The sequence below is a fragment of the Thalia democratica genome, chromosome 6 (genome assembly GCF_965202585.1).
Source record: "Thalia democratica chromosome 6, ktThaDemo2.hap1.1, whole genome shotgun sequence".
NCBI classification, from domain to species: Eukaryota; Metazoa; Chordata; class Thaliacea; order Salpida; family Salpidae; genus Thalia; species Thalia democratica.
Window position 1 is genome coordinate 21,477,667 of NC_139170.1, and position 20,393 is coordinate 21,498,059.

The 20,393-nt window shown below is 23.0% G+C and overlaps 1 protein-coding gene across 1 annotated transcript in view; it reads right to left on the reverse strand.

Moving 5' to 3' along the window:
- Positions 1-18,869, reverse strand: part of LOC145837985 (uncharacterized) — a 31,977-nt gene extending 13,108 nt beyond the window's left edge. The window contains exons 1-22 of the mRNA XM_082945495.1: positions 18,739-18,869; positions 17,875-18,535; positions 17,569-17,646; positions 16,730-16,868; positions 16,396-16,558; positions 14,230-14,359; positions 13,746-13,895; positions 13,227-13,441; positions 12,384-12,621; positions 12,045-12,117; positions 9,918-10,315; positions 9,623-9,810; positions 9,315-9,492; positions 8,879-9,130; positions 7,320-7,465; positions 6,303-6,376; positions 5,997-6,103; positions 5,164-5,317; positions 4,630-4,721; positions 3,971-4,087; positions 3,444-3,577; positions 2,352-2,497 (exon numbers count right to left, since the gene is read on the reverse strand). Coding sequence (XP_082801621.1) covers positions 2,352-2,497; positions 3,444-3,577; positions 3,971-4,087; positions 4,630-4,721; positions 5,164-5,317; positions 5,997-6,103; positions 6,303-6,376; positions 7,320-7,465; positions 8,879-9,130; positions 9,315-9,492; positions 9,623-9,810; positions 9,918-10,315; positions 12,045-12,117; positions 12,384-12,621; positions 13,227-13,441; positions 13,746-13,895; positions 14,230-14,359; positions 16,396-16,558; positions 16,730-16,868; positions 17,569-17,646; positions 17,875-18,535; positions 18,739-18,758 — 3,853 coding nt within the window. The 5' untranslated portion in view covers positions 18,759-18,869. The remainder of the gene's footprint in view (positions 1-2,351; positions 2,498-3,443; positions 3,578-3,970; positions 4,088-4,629; positions 4,722-5,163; positions 5,318-5,996; positions 6,104-6,302; positions 6,377-7,319; positions 7,466-8,878; positions 9,131-9,314; positions 9,493-9,622; positions 9,811-9,917; positions 10,316-12,044; positions 12,118-12,383; positions 12,622-13,226; positions 13,442-13,745; positions 13,896-14,229; positions 14,360-16,395; positions 16,559-16,729; positions 16,869-17,568; positions 17,647-17,874; positions 18,536-18,738) is intronic.
- Between the last annotated feature and the right edge of the window lie 1,524 nt (positions 18,870-20,393).

Genomic DNA, 20,393 nt, shown 5'->3' on the forward strand with positions numbered 1-20,393 from the left:
GTTAAATCTTTTAAAACGAAGACACTTTTGCACGGGTTCAAGCTGTTTTTTTAATTAGTTTTTCTTTCTTTTTTTCGTTTTTTTACTACCACTGTTACCCATAAACAGTACCCTTGGTATTTTATTATTATTATTATTATTATTATTATTATTATTATTATTATTATTATTATTATTATTATTATTATTATTATTATTATTATTATTATTATTATTATTATTATTATTATTATTATTATTATTATTATTATTATTATTATTATTATTATTATTATTATTATTATTATTATTATTATTATTATTATTATTATTATTATTATTATTATTATTATTATTATTATTATTATTATTATTATTATTATTATTATTATTATTATTATTATTATTATTATTATTATTATTATTATTATTATTATTATTATTATTATTATTATTATTATTATTATTATTATTATTATTATTATTATTATTATTATTATTATTATTATTATTATTATTATTATTATTATTATTATTATTATTATTATTATTATTATTATTATTATTATTATTATTATTATTATTATTATTATTATTATTATTATTATTATTATTATTATTATTATTATTATTATTATTATTATTATTATTATTATTATTATTATTATTATTATTATTATTATTATTATTATTATTATTATTATTATTATTATTATTATTATTATTATTATTATTATTGTTATTGTTATTGTTATTGTTATTGTTATTGTTATTGTTATTGTTATTGTTATTGTTATTGTTATTGTTATTGTTATTGTTATTGTTATTGTTATTGTTATTGTTATTGTTATTGTTATTGTTATTGTTATTGTTATTGTTATTGTTATTGTTATTGTTATTGTTATTGTTATTGTTATTGTTATTGTTATTGTTATTGTTATTGTTATTGTTATTGTTATTGTTATTGTTATTGTTATTGTTATTGTTATTGTTATTGTTATTGTTATTGTTATTGTTATTGTTATTGTTATTCTTATTATTATTATTATTATTATTATTATTATTATTATTATTATTATTATTATTATTATTATTATTATTATTATTATTATTATTATTATTATTATTATTATTATTATTATTATTATTATTATTATTATTATTATTATTATTATTATTATTATTATTATTATTATTATTATTATTATTATTATTATTATTATTATTATTATTATTATTATTATTATTATTATTATTATTATTATTATTATTATTATTATTATTATTATTATTATTATTATTATTATTATTATTATTATTATTATTATTATTATTATTATTATTATTATTATTATTATTATTATTATTATTATTATTATTATTATTATTATTATTATTATTATTATTATTATTATTATTATTATTATTATTATTATTATTATTATTATTATTATTATTATTATTATTATTATTATTATTATTATTATTATTCATTATTATTATTATTATTATTATTATTATTATTATTATTATTATTATTATTATTATTATTATTATTATTATTATTATTATTATTATTATTATTATTATTATTATTATTTTTTTTTTTTTTCTTAGTCCTCGTGCAAAATTAACCTTTTGTACAAAAGTGACTTTGTGCAAAAAATGTCCCATCGTGCAAAAGTTTCTCCGTGCATATTTGACCCGTCCCTACTTTAAATTGTATACATTTTGTTAAAAAAAGGTATAATTATTTCTTTTTAAATAAGACATATATGAAACCAAAATCTGGTAGATCATTAATACAACCTTAAAAAATGTTTTTTGTATTGTACTCAAAACCAATGAAAAAAAAAATTCTATAAAAACAAAGTATACAGCAATCTTCCCTTATTGTACCAACATATTTTTCTGTGTGTTGACAAATTAACACACTTCAACTGGGTTTTTAAGTGAAAGAAAAACTAGGACCTTTTATAAGCAACCGATTAAATCTATATTTTGTACAGTTTTTTTTCTATTATTATTATTATTTTTGTTTTTATTATAAAGTTATAGTTTTTTTTTTTATTAAGCCTTGCGACTTTTTGTTAGATTATGCGAACTTGTTTTATTATACTTTAACTCTATCAAACACAAAATTTCAAAAAAACTGCTAAAGTATTAATTAGAAAAAAGTGATCTTAAAAATAAAAGCTAACTTACTTTGAGATTATATTTATTATATTTGAAATAAAACTTAAGAAAAAGTACCTTAATTAGTCACTAAAGTCTATAGCTGACTCTAAAACAACACTATTTAATTGGATATTCTTTGAATTAACATATTGTATAAACAAAGGATTTTATTGCTTTTTTTTCGACTTACAAACCTACGTTGTCTGCTTTCTCTTCATTTATCTTCTTGATTGATTCATCTAATAAAGGAATTTGCTCACAACTTTGAGCTAGTCTTTCTAAAGTTGGTCTAAATTCTATTTCTACAATGTTGTCAATTCTTTTTAGTCCTTCTTTAAGTCTATAATTTAACATTCTCAATAACATGTGGCTTGTGACTTCAGAAAAGTATGTAACATAAAAAACAAACTTGAATAAAACATTTATAGAAAGCAAAAAGTTTTGTTGTTTTATTTGAATATTAGAACTTTTTTTAAGGATGTATAAAAAAATTCAGTATCGAAATTATTCTTGAAAATTCTACTTAACTTTTAAAGTGTTATTGTCTTTGATGAACTTCATTTTTCTTAGACCATTTCGGTTTACTTAAATGTTAAATTATAAAAATTTAGCTTCCTATCAATATAATTAAAATAAAACTGATTTCAAAACAAAGTTCTATATAAAAAAAAAGGTTTATCATAACATATAGTTATATTATTAATAAAGTTTGCAAAGTAGATAGATTTGCAGCTAAGTAAACCTTGTTTATTAGACTAAGTTTCGACTGATTAGTTCATTATAATACATATTTGGTAACTTTAAACTTTTTATAGAAAATTTTAACAATAAAGTTATGAATTTTATTGATATATTTTCTTTCACAAGTTTTGTAATTATTTAAAGAATAATTAATTTTTTTATTTGCTTAGTTTATTTAGTTTTAAATGATATACGATCTTTACGAGTTAATAATAGAATAGAAATAGAATACGGTACAATGGGCTACAAAACTGTACTGTACAGTACGTTATTGTTATCATAATTATAATCACTTATTATTACTATTATTATTATTACCTACTTTTTTAAGCTTTGACTTAGTTTAAAAATAAATTTAGAAAGATTTTAGTAATTAAAGCGTTAACTTTGTTAAACTATATGTAGCTTATTTTATGATACTGTAAAAAAATCTGTTTGTAATAAGCTGTGAAAATATAATATAGCATATTTTATAGCTAACAACTATCTTAAGAAAAATGTTTAAGCACAAGTCAAATGTTGCTACAAAGCTTATCATTTTTCACCTTAATTCTAAACTATCAACATTGTCGATGTTTTTTCCTGCTTCAAAAAGATAGTTGTTGATTAGTTTGCTGTTCATATCAACTTTACTCAGAATGTTGAGATTGTTATCTTCTATGGAAGACACTAAAGCTTGCTATAAGAAATAGTTTACAAACTTAGCTTCAATTTACGGTTTTATATTATTTTTTTTAGTTCTAAACTTTCAAAACTTAATGAAAGTTATGATTAATACTTATGAGTTATGTTTAATATTTATTTTCTACGGTATTTTTAATTAAAAAAAACCTAAATTGAAAAAAAAAATTGTAGAACTACTCTTAAAAATCTTCAAAGTTTAAAGTAGTACATACTTAAAAGAAAATCACATTAAACTCTTAGTGATTTTTTTTAACTACTTAACAAACTATTTAGCTTAAGGGTTAAACTTAACTTATTTATGTTGAAAGTAGAAAAAATTAAAAAAAAATTTTAATAAAAATTTAATGTTGTATTTCTTAAATTAATACTGTAGTTTCTTAAGATTTACCCTTGAGTAGTTGAAAATTTGTTCTGGTGATAGAGCAGTTGTGTTTAAAACGTATTGAACGTCATACAAGCTACCTGTTAGTATATTTATTTCTTCTTGTTGAGAATACATTTTACCCTGAAATAACGTTTACAACTTGTATATTTGGATCGAATACACTGTTATAACTAGGTAAATAACTACTACACTTAAAAGCTCACTTTAGTAAAATAACGACTTTAAAAGATTAAAAATATTTTTATACTCATGAGATGTTTTACTATAATTGTTCGATAAAAAATTAAATTTCGACTTAAATACAAAAGCATTAAAAAACAAACTAGTTTTTTTTTGTTATTGATTTAGACCTTTCTCAGCGGACTTGAAATTACTTTTACAAAACACTAAAAAGAACCAAAAAAAAAACAATCAATTCAAAAAATAGAAACTTTTAAAACTTTAAACGATAGTATAAAAATAAAAAGTATGTCTTCCTTTTATCATAAAGGTTTGCATTATTTTACTAGCTACTAGTTCTAACGGCGACATTTACGTTTTTTATTTATGTAGAAATCAGTTCAGAAACTTAAGAAAGTTTCAATATTAAAATAGACGTATAATATTTTTAATCTTGTATAAATTTTACAAAGTATATTATACAAAAAGAGTTTTTTACAAACCTCAATTTTTTTAATTTCTTTGCTTTTATTTTCTATCTTCTTGCTCAGTTTTGTAACATGATTTTTGAAATTTTCGTATTCTTCAGTAGTTACTAAAATGAAGCATTTATAATTTTACAAATTAATAAGGTTACATGAACAAAGCTTATTAAATACTGGTATTAACAAAAAAATCATCAACAGTTATCAAAGCATTAACTTTATAAAGTAATTTAAACAGTTTTTCTTGTATTTGCTGTTAAAAAGTAAAAAAAAGTTTACAAATTGATTTTTTTAGAATTCATATTAATTTGTTTTTAATTTACTTGTTCTTAAAAACTCGTACTTTTGCTTTATAAAAAAAATCCTTTAACAAATTGCTATAATAAATGTGAAAGAATAAATACCATTTTTATTTTTAAGAAGCAGTATAGTTATTGTAAATATTTAGTTTTAAGTTTTAGTATACGTTAAAATATTTTAGTTTCGTATGCAAGTTTCCTAAACACTGTTTTTTCACAAGATTTTCCTATACTATAAATCTAGTATACATACTGTAATGGGGTTTAGAATTTTGATCTTTTTCTTCTTTAACTTTAATAGTTCCATTTATTATTGATATTTTGGAAATCTTATAAAAAAACTCGCGCAAGGATTCTATTGTATCTATCAATGCATTTTCTACAACGTTTCCATTTTTAACTTTTATCTGAAATAAAAATTTTATTCTTAATTGGTATATGTTTGAAGTGTGAAATTTTTTTATAACTAAACGATTAAGTACGGAACAAACAAAATACTAATTTAATTTTAGCTTAATATTTATAGTTTATTGAATGACAAAAAAAGGCGGTCAAAATATTTAGTCCTAGGACCTGGTACACGAATAACCTTTCGATTATCGAGTCGCACACCACAGATACCTTTTAACGTCTTGTTCAAGTCAATTTAAACCTATAAAAAGTCTACTTTTGAAATATTAGCAAAAGTATTAAACCAACCGAATATATTCTTAAACACTTTTTTTATTTAATTTTACAAAAGTATTTTTCTAGCTTGATTTTTTCATAACTTCTAATATAACTTAAGTTTTTCTTAACTAAACTTTTATATTGAAACTTAACAAAGATAAACCTTTTTAATATTAAAACTTTAAATAGAAAATAACAATTTTTAACAAAATAATTTTGAAAACATTTATGACAGAATTTATAATGAAATTTTTTCTATACAACAATAAGTTTTATCGTCAACACTGCTGTGCAATAAGTTTTTTACTTTTTATTGAAACTGAACTAGGTATTTTTTGAATTCATTTATCATTTATTAAAACTTTAGTGTTGATTTATACTCAAAATTACAGAAACTTATTTTTTTATTCAACAAACTTTACTCGGCAAATGTCCATCAGTTTCATTTAAGGATTTTTGAACATTCCTACTGTATTTTTCTAAATCATCAATTGTTATACTTATTGAATTTATAAGGCTTCGCACTGTAAGTTTAGAAACGATAAGATTAAACGAAGTTATTTAGTTTAACATAACATATTTTTAAAGTCATGGAAAAAAAGTATATAAATTACTAACCGTTTATTTAGTATCTAATGAAAGAAAGTTATTTTTTCTATAAAGAAAAGTTACAATTTTTTATAAAAAAATTTTATTCAAAAACCAGTGGAAATTTTTGCTCACCCTGGTTTTCTTGAACTGAATAGTTGAAATTATTTATAATTTCGTTAGTTGCCAAACTAGATTTATCTTTTATTCTGTAATAAAAAAAAACGTTCAGTTTCAGTTACTTTTTACTGTATACAAACTAGATAGTGACTTATTTATTATGATTTTGTGTAAATATGTATTATTTAGATTTTAATTAAATAAGACAAAATTGGCAGAGGTCTTCAAAGCAAAATTCTGGACTTTCATGTGCGTTAGAAAGTCTTAAAACTTTGTAACAACAAGTTTAAGTTATATTAGTTCAAAGACCAGAACAAAGTTCTCGGAAGACTAAGACAATGGTTTTTTTTTTATTAAAATAGTTAGTCATAACCGAAAAAAGCAGTATTCGTCAACCTACAAACAGCTTTAATTTTCTATCATAAAAGTTTTCCATGAAGGTACTTTTTACTAAACTTTAGTATGGTAGTATGATCAGTGACTTCAGGTTGTCTAATTACCGTGAAACGTAGAATATGTTATTTACTAGCAAGACAGCTGGTACACTCGGTTATTATGACTAACTGTCGGGTTTTACCAAGAACAGAACCCGAGTTTTAGTCTACCGAAAATTTTGGTCTTGTCTTCGAAGTCATATAATCAAAGTTTGTTGTTAATATAGAAGAATTAAAATTTTATTAAATCACTAAAAAAAAGTTAAAGTATAAAATTTATTATAAAATGCACAATGAAAACTTTAATAGTTTAAAAGTGCTATATATTTTAAGAATCTAGAAGTTTTTTATTTTAAATTATGACTAAAACAGTATTAATTTTTAAAGCAACATATACAATCTGAACAATTGTGTACTAACATTTAAAAACAGAACTCTTTTTCGTATGATTACCGTAGAGACGTTTTACTTACTTTAACTAAAAGTACGACAGCATTTATACTTTAAGAAATATTTATTTCATTAGCATTGAATGTTTACTTGAAAATACTTTGATATAATACTCTCTTAAAATCGAGTTTTATTTAGATGAACTAACTCATTGATTAGTTTTAGGTTTTCCTGTATTTGTTCTGTTGCAGCATTAAGATTGCTGTTAAAATTTAGATCTATAAGATGTAATTGGCCAATTTCATGATTTATGTTTGCATCAAACTCCGTAATAAGCTCATTCAAATAGAACACCTTAAATTTTTTTTCTGTCTTAAGGATAAGTATTACAAAGGTTTTCAGAATTAATTACTATTTTAGCAGTTTGTTGTAATATTTAAAAATCTCTATATAAGTTATATTGCAGATATTTAGTACAGGATTTTAGACTCTAAAGTTTAGAGTTTTTAATCGGGTTCTGGGTTTAAGCTAAATCAATAAATCTGTAGTTTTTAAAGTTGGTATCTCAATTTAAAAGCCTAGATTATATAGAAATTGAAGCTACATGACGGGTATTTTAAAGTTGTTTTTAATTATAAAACTATTTAAATTTTTGTTCTTTTAGTGGAAGCTATGTAGTTTGGAATCTAAAACTACTTGGTATATTTTTTTTTGCCCTGTATAAAACATTATTATTATAAGAATAATTCTAGCAGTAACTTATACACAACTAGTTTTTTGTGATTTTAGAATTCTTATGTTTTGTATAAAACAAGTACTTTTATAATGTTATAACCTTAACATAGAAAAAAATATTTTATAAAAAGCAGTTTTGAGATAACTCCGAAAAAAACAGTATAAAAACTAAAAAAACTTTCTCGGCAAATTTTTGAGAACAATGCATGGCTCTCTTCCTTTTTTTCAGCCTCGCTTACTCTATGTTTTTGTGTGATAAAATTAAAAAGTAGGAGACTGTTGTTTTTCTTTTGCTATGCATTTAAAACTTTTAAAATAAAATTTAAGCTAATACTTTTTATCTAATCAAGAATTTTTCAATGTGGTAAACAAACTCTAAGAATATATAACGAGCTTTATAATTTATCGAGGCTAATACTTATTGTTTATTAAGATAATTTTGTCTTTATCCATTTATAATTTACGTCATTTTTATAGTATGCTTTGATTGCTTAATAAACAAGTAATTTTTTTTTTATTCAAATATTTTAAATGAAATATTAATTTTAAAAGTCTTTTTTTAGTACTTATAACATTTTTATATAAGCTGGTGCTAATATATAGCAGAAAAAAAAACTTTATAAAATAATTAACTTGGTTTGTTAAATCTTTATGTTTTCTCAATTCAAATAAGTTAAACTTAGTAACTTTGTTATTATTATTAAATTAAAAAAATGTAAATATTAAAAAACAACTAAATTACGTACTCATGAACTCTTAAAAATTGTTTAAGATCTTCAACTATTTAAACATTTTATTTAGGTATCTGTTTAAACGATAATCTAAGTAGATCAATCAATATTACTTCTGGGTGCTTAAGCTAATTTTAAAATGTTAATTTTCAAATGAAATTAAAAAACAACTATTTTAAAAATATTTTATACTAAGCAGACTAAAACCTTATTTTTTATAAGTTTACAAATTAAACGTTTGGCTATATTAAGAAAAATAATTATTAATCTATAACAGCTTAATTAAAATAAATATTCTAACATTGTTTTGTAATTCACTGTACTCGTCTTTGTTTTCTTTTACATTTTCTGCATTGAATTGTTTGAACTCTAGAACATCTTTGTAAAGAACTGTTACATTCTGCCTTACTTGAGCTATTTCCTTGTTGATGGTAGCTAATAAGTCATCATTTAAGTTCGTTTCGTGAGTGTGACCCACATCACTTTTTCTACCAAGAGTTTGTCTTGCTTGATTAACACTTTGAATCACAGTGTTGACTTGCAGTCTCATTTTCTGTTGCATATTTATATATTTTTTAATTAAAACATTAGGATCAAACCTAAAATTGTAGTAGTGAAGTTATCAAAAAAAATTTCTCATTTAAAGTATACCGAGTGTCTTGTTCTTTATGATAAAACACAAGTTATTAACAATTATTATAGTTATTAAAATAGTTAAAATCAAGTTAAAAACAAACATCTATCTTTTTCTCGATAACATTTTTGAAAGATCCAAACTTCGTTTCATATCGTGCAAGATCCTCACTGCTTATTGATGGAATCGGTGCTTGAATAGATGCAAGGTTTAATTCTACATTTTCAAGAGCCTGTGAGAAGTTACTGAGCAGCTCATTTATTCTATCTTCTTCAATCTCACTGCAAATTATATAAATAAACTTAAAAAATATATATAATTAAAGTTATGTATACTTAAACATTTCTTAAACTTAATCGAAGCTAAACTTAAAAGTAGTTTTAAAATGACTTATTATGCATTAAAAAATACTTGTTTTTAGTTGCAGTTTTAAGATTTTTTATGTCGAAAGAATTCAATTTTATTAGATTTAGACACTTTCTGATGCTTGTGTCTAGCTGACTACTTAAAACAGAGGTATGATTTGATAACATTGTGTATGCTGTGTTTTGAACTGCAATTGAGTTTTTGATATCATCTAAATCTAGTTTTTTTAACCTCTGTAAAAACATGAATAAATTATATATTTTCTAAATAGTATTACCTTAGTAATAAACAATAAGACTCTTAAAATGATATACTTTCTATTCAAAGTAGTAAAATTAACCTTTTTAAAAAATATCAACTCATTGAATAAGTTTTCAAATTCTGACTCCATATCACTTCGCAATATCGTCACTCCCATCGTCATGTTGTTAACGTCTTCTGCGAACATTGTAATAACATCGTCAAACGAGCTTCTGGTAACATAAGATTTTAGCTTTTCGCTGATAATACTTTTAAGTGAATCACTGTCAGTATATGTTTCGTTAGCTAGTGCTGACTCAAAGCTTTGGCGCTCAACATAAGACTTAAGACGTGATGACAGTTTAAGATCGAAAGTATCTTGTGAAACGTATCCATTTAGCTTTGAATCAATCAATATGTCTAACTTTTCTTTTGATAAGTATTTTTCAAGCGTCCTTTTGAACTCATCTTTGCTTAAATAGTTTTTCTTCCGATTTTCTAATTTTTAATTGTATGTAAGTATTTCTGCTAAGTACTACAATAATGTTACTAATACAGAGCTATTGTTATTTTAAACAAAAAAAAATCTGTTTCAAATGGGAACGGGTCAAAATTGCACGCAGACAAAATTGCACGAGGTTACTAAATTGCACGGGGGGACTAAATAGCACGAAAAAAAAATTGCACGAAGATACTTTTGCACGAGTGCACAAAAATGCACGATAACAATTTTGCACTAAGGGTCAATTTCGCAAGAGTTAAATTTTTGCACGAGAGTAAAAATAAAACAAAAAAAAAAGTTAATGATAAATTAATAAAAAAAACAAAAAGAAAAAAAAACTGAATGAGGGTAAGAGTTAGGGGTAACAGTGATAGTAAAAAAAAAAAAAAAGAATAAGTTACCGACCGAGGGTAAGGGTTAGTGGTAACAGTGAGTAAAAAAATAAAACTAAAAAAAATTAATTAAATTTATAAGGATGGTTTGAAGTAATTTCTATTTACTTATTTTAAAGCGTTAGTATCACTAAGATTAATTTTTATTCCCTTCGCCTTCCCCCTACACATTATAAGTTGTTATATATAATTTTTGTAAATCTTTAATCTTTTATAGTCTATGCATAAGTTTGTATATGAGAATTTATTTCGTTTTATTTTTTGAGCATACTAAGTTATAATTGATCATACAGGACTATTTGTTTGTAATTTTTTACTATGTTATGTTTAGTTTTTCAATTTTCATTGAATGTAATTTGTTTGTTTCTTTTTTCGTGTGTACTGTTTAAGCGGCTCAGGTTTTAATACCCGAGTCCATCTCCGCACAATAAACTCCAACAATAATAACAATAATTAATTAAAATTTAAAAATATAATTTAACCCGTGCAAAAATGTCTCCGTGCAAAATTGACTGCTCGTGCGAAAATGTCTTCGTGTGAAAGTGACCCTTCGTGCAAAAATTTCCTCGTGCAATTTTATCTTTGTGCAATTTCATCCCCTCGTGCAAAACTTTCTTCGTGCAAAAATTTCTTCGTGCAACTTTGTACGCTCGTGCAAGTTTGACAGCTACCCGTTTTAAATGTATGTAGATTGTAGACTAGACACTTTTTTCTATAATTTAAAAGTTATTTTTTAAAAGAAAAAAAATGGTATATTGAAGTGAAGAAAAACATATTTAATTTTAAATGTAGTGTTTCTTTTTAATAACATGCATATTGCGTGCTTTAACTTTACATATTAAACTATTTTGATGAAATAAAACTTTTAAGAACTGTTTTTTTTTATGTCGAGTAATTTAAATGATAAAAAATTATACATTAGTCATGCAAAAGTTTTAATTATGAATAGTGAATCCGTTTATGATTTTAAATTATTTCTACAAAAAAAATTCAGACTTAGCTTTTTTTCAACATAATAAAATAAACACCTTCCTTTAAATATTCAAATACTTAAACAGTATTACTAAAATAATTAAATACTCTAATTATACTTGAAAAAAAAATTTCTTAGCAACTCAATACATAGTTTATTTTATTAAAATGTAAATAAAATTAGTTACATGTTAATCGGAACAAAACTTTATAATATTAGATGAAAAAAAAGCTGATGTAAAGTTAAAACCAAAAGGTGATAACAAAAACTGAAAATATGATGACGTCATTGCGTCCTTAAACATATGACGTCATTGCATGTTCAGATGCACTGTTTCAATTTTATCAGCTTTTCATTCACCCTCATTTAATTCACTTGATTTTTTTTTGTTGCTGAGAACTTGAACTTTTTGTTTCGTTGTGTTTAGCTGACTCTATTGGAGAACAGTGTTTTTAAAATAAATAATTTTCTTAAGATGTGTTATACTTTAAACATTGTATTTAAATAAAAAGCTTATAAAGCGGTTCTTAAGGTTTGTGCAACTTTAATAGAACTTAATACTAGTTTAAGGATTATTTATTTTGTGTAGTTAATACAGCTTTATATATTTTTAAATTTTTGTTAAAATAATTGTATTGTTACACATTTTTGTTACTTTTTATTTAAAGTTTTCTCAATTTTAATTTCAAAAAAATATACTTCTGTTTCACGCATTTGTTGCTGAATACTTTCCATTAAATTTCTTAAGTCCTGATATCTTAGAATTTGGTCTCTATTTCTCGCATTTAGAGTTATGTCACGAGATTCAATAGAGTTTCTTGCTTTTTGGATTACATCATTTAAAGAAGAAGCAGACTCTTGCAAAGCTGCAATCTTATGTTCGTTAGAAACTAATTTATCCTCGACAACCGATAAAGCTTCAGTAAACGATTTTTTACTGTTTAAATTTTTACTATTTTACTCATGTAACAGTTTGCTAATCAAACAATTTAAACTTATCAACTTCTTGTATAATATTTTTTTTAGTAATCTAGATCGTCTGTATTTTTACTACATTTAGATTTAGCTTTCCAGGTTAAAGTACATGCAGAAGATAATATATTATACAAAATTTTTAATTTTAATAAACGATCAGATAAAACTGTTTTATTAGAGATCTATTATAATGCGTAAAAATTAACAATTAAAAATGTTTCTAAGACAAGAGAAGAATTAAATTATATGACTAATGAACTATCCAATAAATATCTTTATTATATACACGAAAAGTTTACTTAAAAATTTTAAAGCTAAATTAGTTAAGATATCGGTTTTAAAAACAAATTTATTCTTTGAAAATAAAAGCTACTATCATAATTTATAAAATTAAAGTGATTAGGTGAGTAAAAGTTAAAGTCTTATGTTCAAAACAATGGTATAATTTCAGCAAGATTTAAGTACAATATAATATTTTTACTTCTCTTTGAAATTAAAGCCTTACACAAGGCTGTATACTTAAAAAATGTAATTGTTTAGAAAAATCTTCTTAAAAGTTGCATTTACTTTTTTTCTCCTTTCTTGCTACCTTGTAGGTGTTCAACATAATTGATTTTTTCTCTTAACTCCTGTAAATTATGTGCCATTTGTATAGCTTCATCTTGATTGGAAGATCGTTCAATCCTTAATTGCTCAAGGGTTTGTTCAACTCCTAGACGATCTTCATTTATTCGCTGAAACTTTTCTCTATGGGATTCTAGTTGACCTTTAATTCCATGTAGCTGATTTTAGATTATTTATCTTTACTTGCGTTAAAAAAAGCTAATTGTTTGTTGTGTATACAAATGATCATGATGGTATTTATTGAAACGTTTTACTGTTAAACAGTTGCATATCTGTTTTTTTTTAATTAAAAAGAACAATAAATAAATACAATACTGTTTGGTCATTTGTATTACTGCTAAGATGTACAATGTTACTATTAGTATATATGATATCAAGTAATATAAAAGTAGAAAAATAGTCGATGAAGTTACTAAATAGTTCAAAAACTATATATAAAAGAACACATAATAATGTATTTACTGTAGACTCATACTGATTGAATAAGTTTTTGAAAACAATTGTTCTATTATTGTTTGACATAAACATTTCTAGTATTTCGTTTCTAAGCACTTTTAGCCCATTGCTTATACTTTTTATTTCATTCCACTTACTTCTTCCTTCCATTACAACCTGATTATGCAAATTCCTTATTGAAACTTATTCTAAACAGTTTACATTTGTAAATATTTTGTACTTCATACTATTTTAAAAGTGATTAAAGCCAAAATAAAATAGAAAGTTCTAAATATTTTAGTCTATTAATCTATATACCTTAGTAGTGTTTGTAAAAGACTTTAAATGTAAAAAACAATATCTGATCACTCATTAGTATTGTGTGTAGACTCTATAATGTTTGTCTATAAAAGATCTGTATTAAAGTAGTAAATATAACTTTAATACAACATTAAAATACTAAATATCTTAATCTACAGAATAGTTCTGTTTTGAAAAAAATATGGTAAACTAGTTCTAGATCGTTTATAGTTGTCTGATGCTCGTTGTGATTTATTTCTAATTGCCTAATTTTTTGATTTATTTCATCTCGAAGCCGATTTCTTTTGTTTGTATTTTCTTGTATTCGGTCTTGATATGATCTAAAGTTGTAGAGGATCAGATTAGGTAATTTTAAAAAATGTATATGTTTAAGTGTTATTTAAATATTGCTGAGAAGTAGGAGAAAAGTACATTAAAATAACAATACAACTTTACTTGCTGATATTATCTTATGCAAAACAAACTACATTTTAAAACCAAACCAAAATTTTAAAGTAATTAAAGATAACATATACTGATATATGTTATCTTTAATAACATATACTACTAACCGTTAGTAGTAATTATTGCATTTATGGTAAATAGTTAATTTTTTATACTTAATAACACTAAAAAAAACAAAAAAAAATTCGATATTTAGTACATCATTAAAACGCGTTGAAACTTTAGCACATATTCATAAAATATTTTCGATTAATAATCAAAAATAACTTTTTTTTTTAGAAAACTAACTTATAATAAAATATTTTTGATGCATAAAATCTACAGAATATTATTAAGCAATACAGATATTTTTGTTGACAACTAGAGTAACTTGAAGTATAATAAATCAAAAACTAACTTAATATAAAAGTTTAATGTGTTTATAATATGTTTTATATAAAAAGTACCTTATAAAAACAGTTATGTATTGTAGAGAAATTGTTCTTTTAAATACAAATATACAAAACTTAATTTAGGTTTTAAACCTTAAAGTTATGCTTAGTTAAAATAAACTTTGTCAAAAAAAAAACGTTTTTTAAGCTAAATTAATTCATCGTTATATAGTTTTTGATTTATATATTTCATATAAGATAACAATAAAAGATTAAATTGGTATAAAATGTTAAAATTGCAAACATTACTATATTACTTATTATAAATTTAACTTGTTGTGAATTCAGTTAATACATATATGTAAACACTCCTTTTTCGTTTCTTTATTACTTTAGTTTTTTTGAGGTTGTATATCTTTTGACAAGTTTAATAAAAAAACAGCTATTAAGATTTATTTATGTATATTTAGCTATAGGTATACAAACTGGTACTATGGTAATATTATTTTGATATTCTGTAGGAAAATGCTTACAACTGCTTTAACTTTATAACTACTCATATTTGATTATATTACTTTGGTTTAACTTGCACAAACACAAAGGTTATTTGTGTAAGCTGGACTGTATGCTCACCTGTAATTGAAACTATGTCAATCAAATTTAAGTTACATAATAATTGTTGTTTACTTGTAGTTTGTTTAGCTATCTTTAGTTAAGCAAAGCTCGGTTACTCTATATTTTAGCGATTACAACAAAAAAAATACATTCTTTGTGTATAATTGTAATGACAATTGATTTTACTTTATTAAAAATAAAAGTAAAATTTACGACATACTTTTTTGGTTAAGTTCTTCTCTTAGTTTAACCTGATTGAACAAAATATTATTCTAATTATATTTTTATATTTAAAACTAAATAAAAATTGTAGTAAGACTTTAATATTTTATTCACACAAATGTTCTACATATCAAAAACAAAAAAGTTAAATCTACCATAAGAAATTTATATTATATATTCTAAATTTTGTTATCATTTTTCCAACTTTCAACAGTTAGAAACTACGTTTAAAAGTAGTTGATTCATTAGATTTTATAAAAAAAAAAAAGTTAAGGGAAAAAAAAAATTAAAAAACTTTTTGTTTTACTTAAACATAAAAATAAGTAACTTAGATTATTCACTTACATTAATTTTTTATAAGTGAAAACTAGTTTTTATAATGCAAGAACACTTTTATGTTTAAAAAAACTACGTTTTACAGTTAGTTAAACTTTTTAGTTGCAAATAGCTTAAGTTTAGATATTTATAGACACAAAAATAGTAACTTATACTCAATACGTATATAAATCATAAAACTTCAAAAAACTTTCAATTAAAAAAAAAAGTATAACTTAACAATTTCTAAACCTTAGAATATACTACTATTGTCTTTTGTAACTGTGTAATTAGTGTGTACCTAGTTTTTTCAATGAATTAAAACTATTTTTGTTTAATGTATACATTTATATCGAGAAAATAGCAAAAATTAAAATAACTAAAATTACTGGTGCTTTAGATGAGCTAATGACTCGCTTGTTTGATCCAATAAAATTTTATCCTTTTTCCTTAGTTTTTTAAGTAATCCAAGTTCTTGTGTTAATTCTTCTTGCTTATCAGATAACTGTTCTAACTCAGTAATAAGTTCTCTTGAGATATTTACTTGTTTTTCTGTTTTATGTATAAATTTTAACAGATTTTATAGAAAAATTATTGACACTTATATTACTTACAAAAACAAAACTTTAAAAGACATAAAGAAATTATTTTTATTGTTTTATTGTTTAAAAAACAGCATTTTCATAGGTATCGTTATTAAAAAAAAAACATGTTTTTACTGACCAATAGGTGCATGTTTAAGTTTTTTTCTTAACTTATGAATTGCTGAAGAATGATTAGTAAAACTATCGAAAATTATTAAAATATCATCGGAATTCTTGTTTTCTGTCTTTTCTATTCTAGTAAGCAAGTTTTTGTACTTCTGTTAAAAAAAAAAGTTAAGCAACTAGTAAGTTTTTAAGTCGTTAACAAAATTAAAAAAAATTCAAAGTTTTTTGGTGTAATTGGTGGTTTTTAATTACAAAAATAGTTATTTATATTACATAAAAGACTATAAACTATTTTTCTTTATTTAATAGTTTCAATATCACAATAGTTTTCTTATGTGTATAATGCTGCTAAGTAATTTTAAAATGCAGCAACGGTCACAACATACTGCAGGATTTTCTAAATGATGTAATACATTTTTTACTCTACTTTTCTCAGATAGTTAACTTTATACTAAGATAAATTTAGAAAAACATTAAGTTGACGTAGCTACTTACAAAAAATTATACTTAAGTTTAGATACATTAGAGTTTTTTTAATGTACCGAATAACAAAACAAATACTTAACTGCTGTGCAAAGCAAAAGTAAATTTGTCGAGTGTTTTATCATAAACACGGCTGTTTTGATAAAAAATGGTTATAAAGTTTTACTATAAACTAAACTTTAAATTTGCAATGTAACTTTAAATGTTCAAATGTTCTCTAAAAAAATATTTTTTTATGGAATTTCAAATGTAGTTTGTCATTGTAGTCATATTTAAGAATTTTTCATAAAAAAGCATTCAAAGACTACCAAAATCCTTTTTTTAGTTGCTGTTGTTAAAACCATAAGTAAAGTAAAAAGTTTAACTTGCCTTAATTTGTTTTTGAGCTTGGTTTATATTCATACGAATTTCTTGTAAGTCTTCATTGGTTTTTATTAATGACTTATCCTGTTTTAATGATTAATACATATTAATAAACTTCAAAAAGTTAGTATAATAAACAACGAACTTTTATATTAGTTACTTCAAAAGTGATGCAAACTAAAAATTAAAATAAAACATTATAAATTATTAACTGTAACATTTTGCATACTTAGTTTTTTGATAAAGTTAAAGTTGTAAAAGTTTAATATTTTCTTTTTTTTTTAATATTTAAGGTTATTAAAAAAAACTAACATTAAAGTTAAGGCTGCTGTTAATTGCGTTTATTTTGTTATCCATTTCGTTGTTTAATTGCTCAAGACGATTTACAGAGTTTTCTACGTTAAGGATTTTAACTTCAAACTGGCTAACTCTTCTTTTAAAATGTATGTTTTTATTATTTAGGTGGGTAATATTATTGTCTAACTTTAAAACTTGTAAATTAAAGTTAGAAAATTTGCTGTTTGTGTAATCTTCAAGTTCAAAAATCTTGCTTCTCATATCTTCAATGTCAATTTCAATTTGAGTGGTATCAACTTTTTCAACAGGTTTGTTTTCGATTGTTCTTAAACTACTTTCAACTTCTCTAACTTTACGTGCTTGCTTTTCTATATCTGACTTGACTCTAACTATTTTATCATCCAGTTTAGAAACTTTAACTTTCAACTGAAGTTTTTCAACTTCAAAATCAGACTTTAATGATACAATTTTGCCATCAAGCTCAATGTTGTCGTTGCTGATCTTGTCGGAATATTTTTTAAGGTTTGACAGCTTGCTTTCATGTGAATTTATTAATGAACGTATTTGTGTAAAATTTAAATTAGAGCTGTGTTTAAAACTACGCAGTTGATAAAGTAGGTTGTTTGAAATGTCATCTTGTCCGTCCGCTCGATGATTTGTTTCATTTAAGCGTGATCTGACACATATTTAGAGTTTTAACAAGTAACTTATTTAATTATCAGTTAAAAAAAATTCAAAAAAATGTATTGTTAAAAAAACTTAAAAAAAAGCATTTACAAATTTGAAAAACATTCAGCAGATCTTTTCGAAACGATTTTTTTTTTGTTTTAGAACTGTTATTTTAGTTTTACGCAAAATATTACTATTAAGTAGTCTTACTTTAGACTATCATGCTGCATTTGAAGTCGTAAAAACTTTGTAGTTAAATCGTTTCTACTGCTATCAGCTAATGTTAGCCTATTATGATAAGTTTCTTGTTTGCTAAATATTCCGTTTATGTGGTGTGAGTTTTGAATGACATTTTGCTTTAAGGAATCAATAGCTTCTACTTTTTGCCTCATTTCTTCAACAACTGCTGTTGACTCTTGAAGGTGTTGAATCTACAAAACAAGTTATTCTATTACGATTTTTATAGCCAGGCGGCATTAAGATTTAGTAAATAGAATGGACAACTGTTCGGCAGATAAGATTTATCAGAAAAAGTCATACGCGGGCAGCGTAGTTTTAAAATTATGGAGTAATGATTATAAAAACATTAAAAAATCAAATTAGTTAGGAAATAATCATTTAACAAGCACTATTCTGTATAAAAAAATCAAGCTATGAGATTGTTTTAAAACTTTTTTTAAATAAGCTCTATTTTATCTATTTTGCACAATTTTAAATTTAACAACAATTTTTCAGCTAAAATTACGTTTCGAGCCATATGTTTCTGCTTGGCGGGTTGGACTCGGCCCGTGGGCTATAAGTTATTCACCCTTTGTTTATAAATTAAGCTATTTTGTTTTAAATCTAAAAAAAACGAAGCCTTTTTTTAATAGTCATGATGGTATTAAAAGATCCTTAATTATTCAAAATGCTTAATTTTCTAGTAAATTTTAAGTACATCCTAAGTAAGTGAATATTGATCGTTACTTTTCAAAATTTCATGAGGTCGGTTTGGTTGTTAACTAAAACTAGTAGCTCTAACAGTGACCCCTGACGTCTGTTTTTTGTAATTATACTGAATATTAATTTATCTATAAAAACTAAAAAGCCAAGTTTTTAAAATCTATCTTAAGTTCTTTAGCATATTTTATGTTTATAACAAACTTAATTATTTAAAAAAAAGTGTCCAGTTTGTAAAAAGTATGATAAGTATGATTTTTAATAAATGTTATATTAGTCTAATCATAACAAAGTATAAAATATTAGCAAAATAATTAAATTAATTTTTTAATCGAGTACTATTGTTATTACGAATTTTAAGAGAAAACGTGTTTTATATAATAATAAAACAAACAAAGTCTTTTATTCAACAAAAATAACATTTCAACAAATTTACATCAGTGTGATACAGTGTGACAAAGTTTTAATTCGTTCTTATGTCAACATTTAAATTCTTAATCTTATTTAAGTAAGAGAAAAAAAAAGGTTTAATTAAGAATTTATTTTAAGAATTTTTTAAACTGAACTCATTGCTACAAAAGAAATGCGTTTAAAGAACGGATATCCTAACCCTTTAATTGATAAAATTTTTAAAGCTAAAATTGACAGATTAAATTATATAAAATCTAATTGGCCTGAGAAATGTCTGTTTTTTTTTATTTTGCTTTATGCAGGTTAAAAATCGACCCAGATCGAAAGAAACACAAAGAAAATAACGGAAAATATATACCGTGCAGCCAAACCGAGAGCTATTTTTACATCTAGTTCTGTTTCGACTTCTAAAGGTTACGGCCTTATATCTAACAAACATAAAAGTTGAGTGGTTTAAACGTTTTAGTGCTATTACTCAAACAGTTATACTGTGGTCAAACTTCTAGACCTTTTGA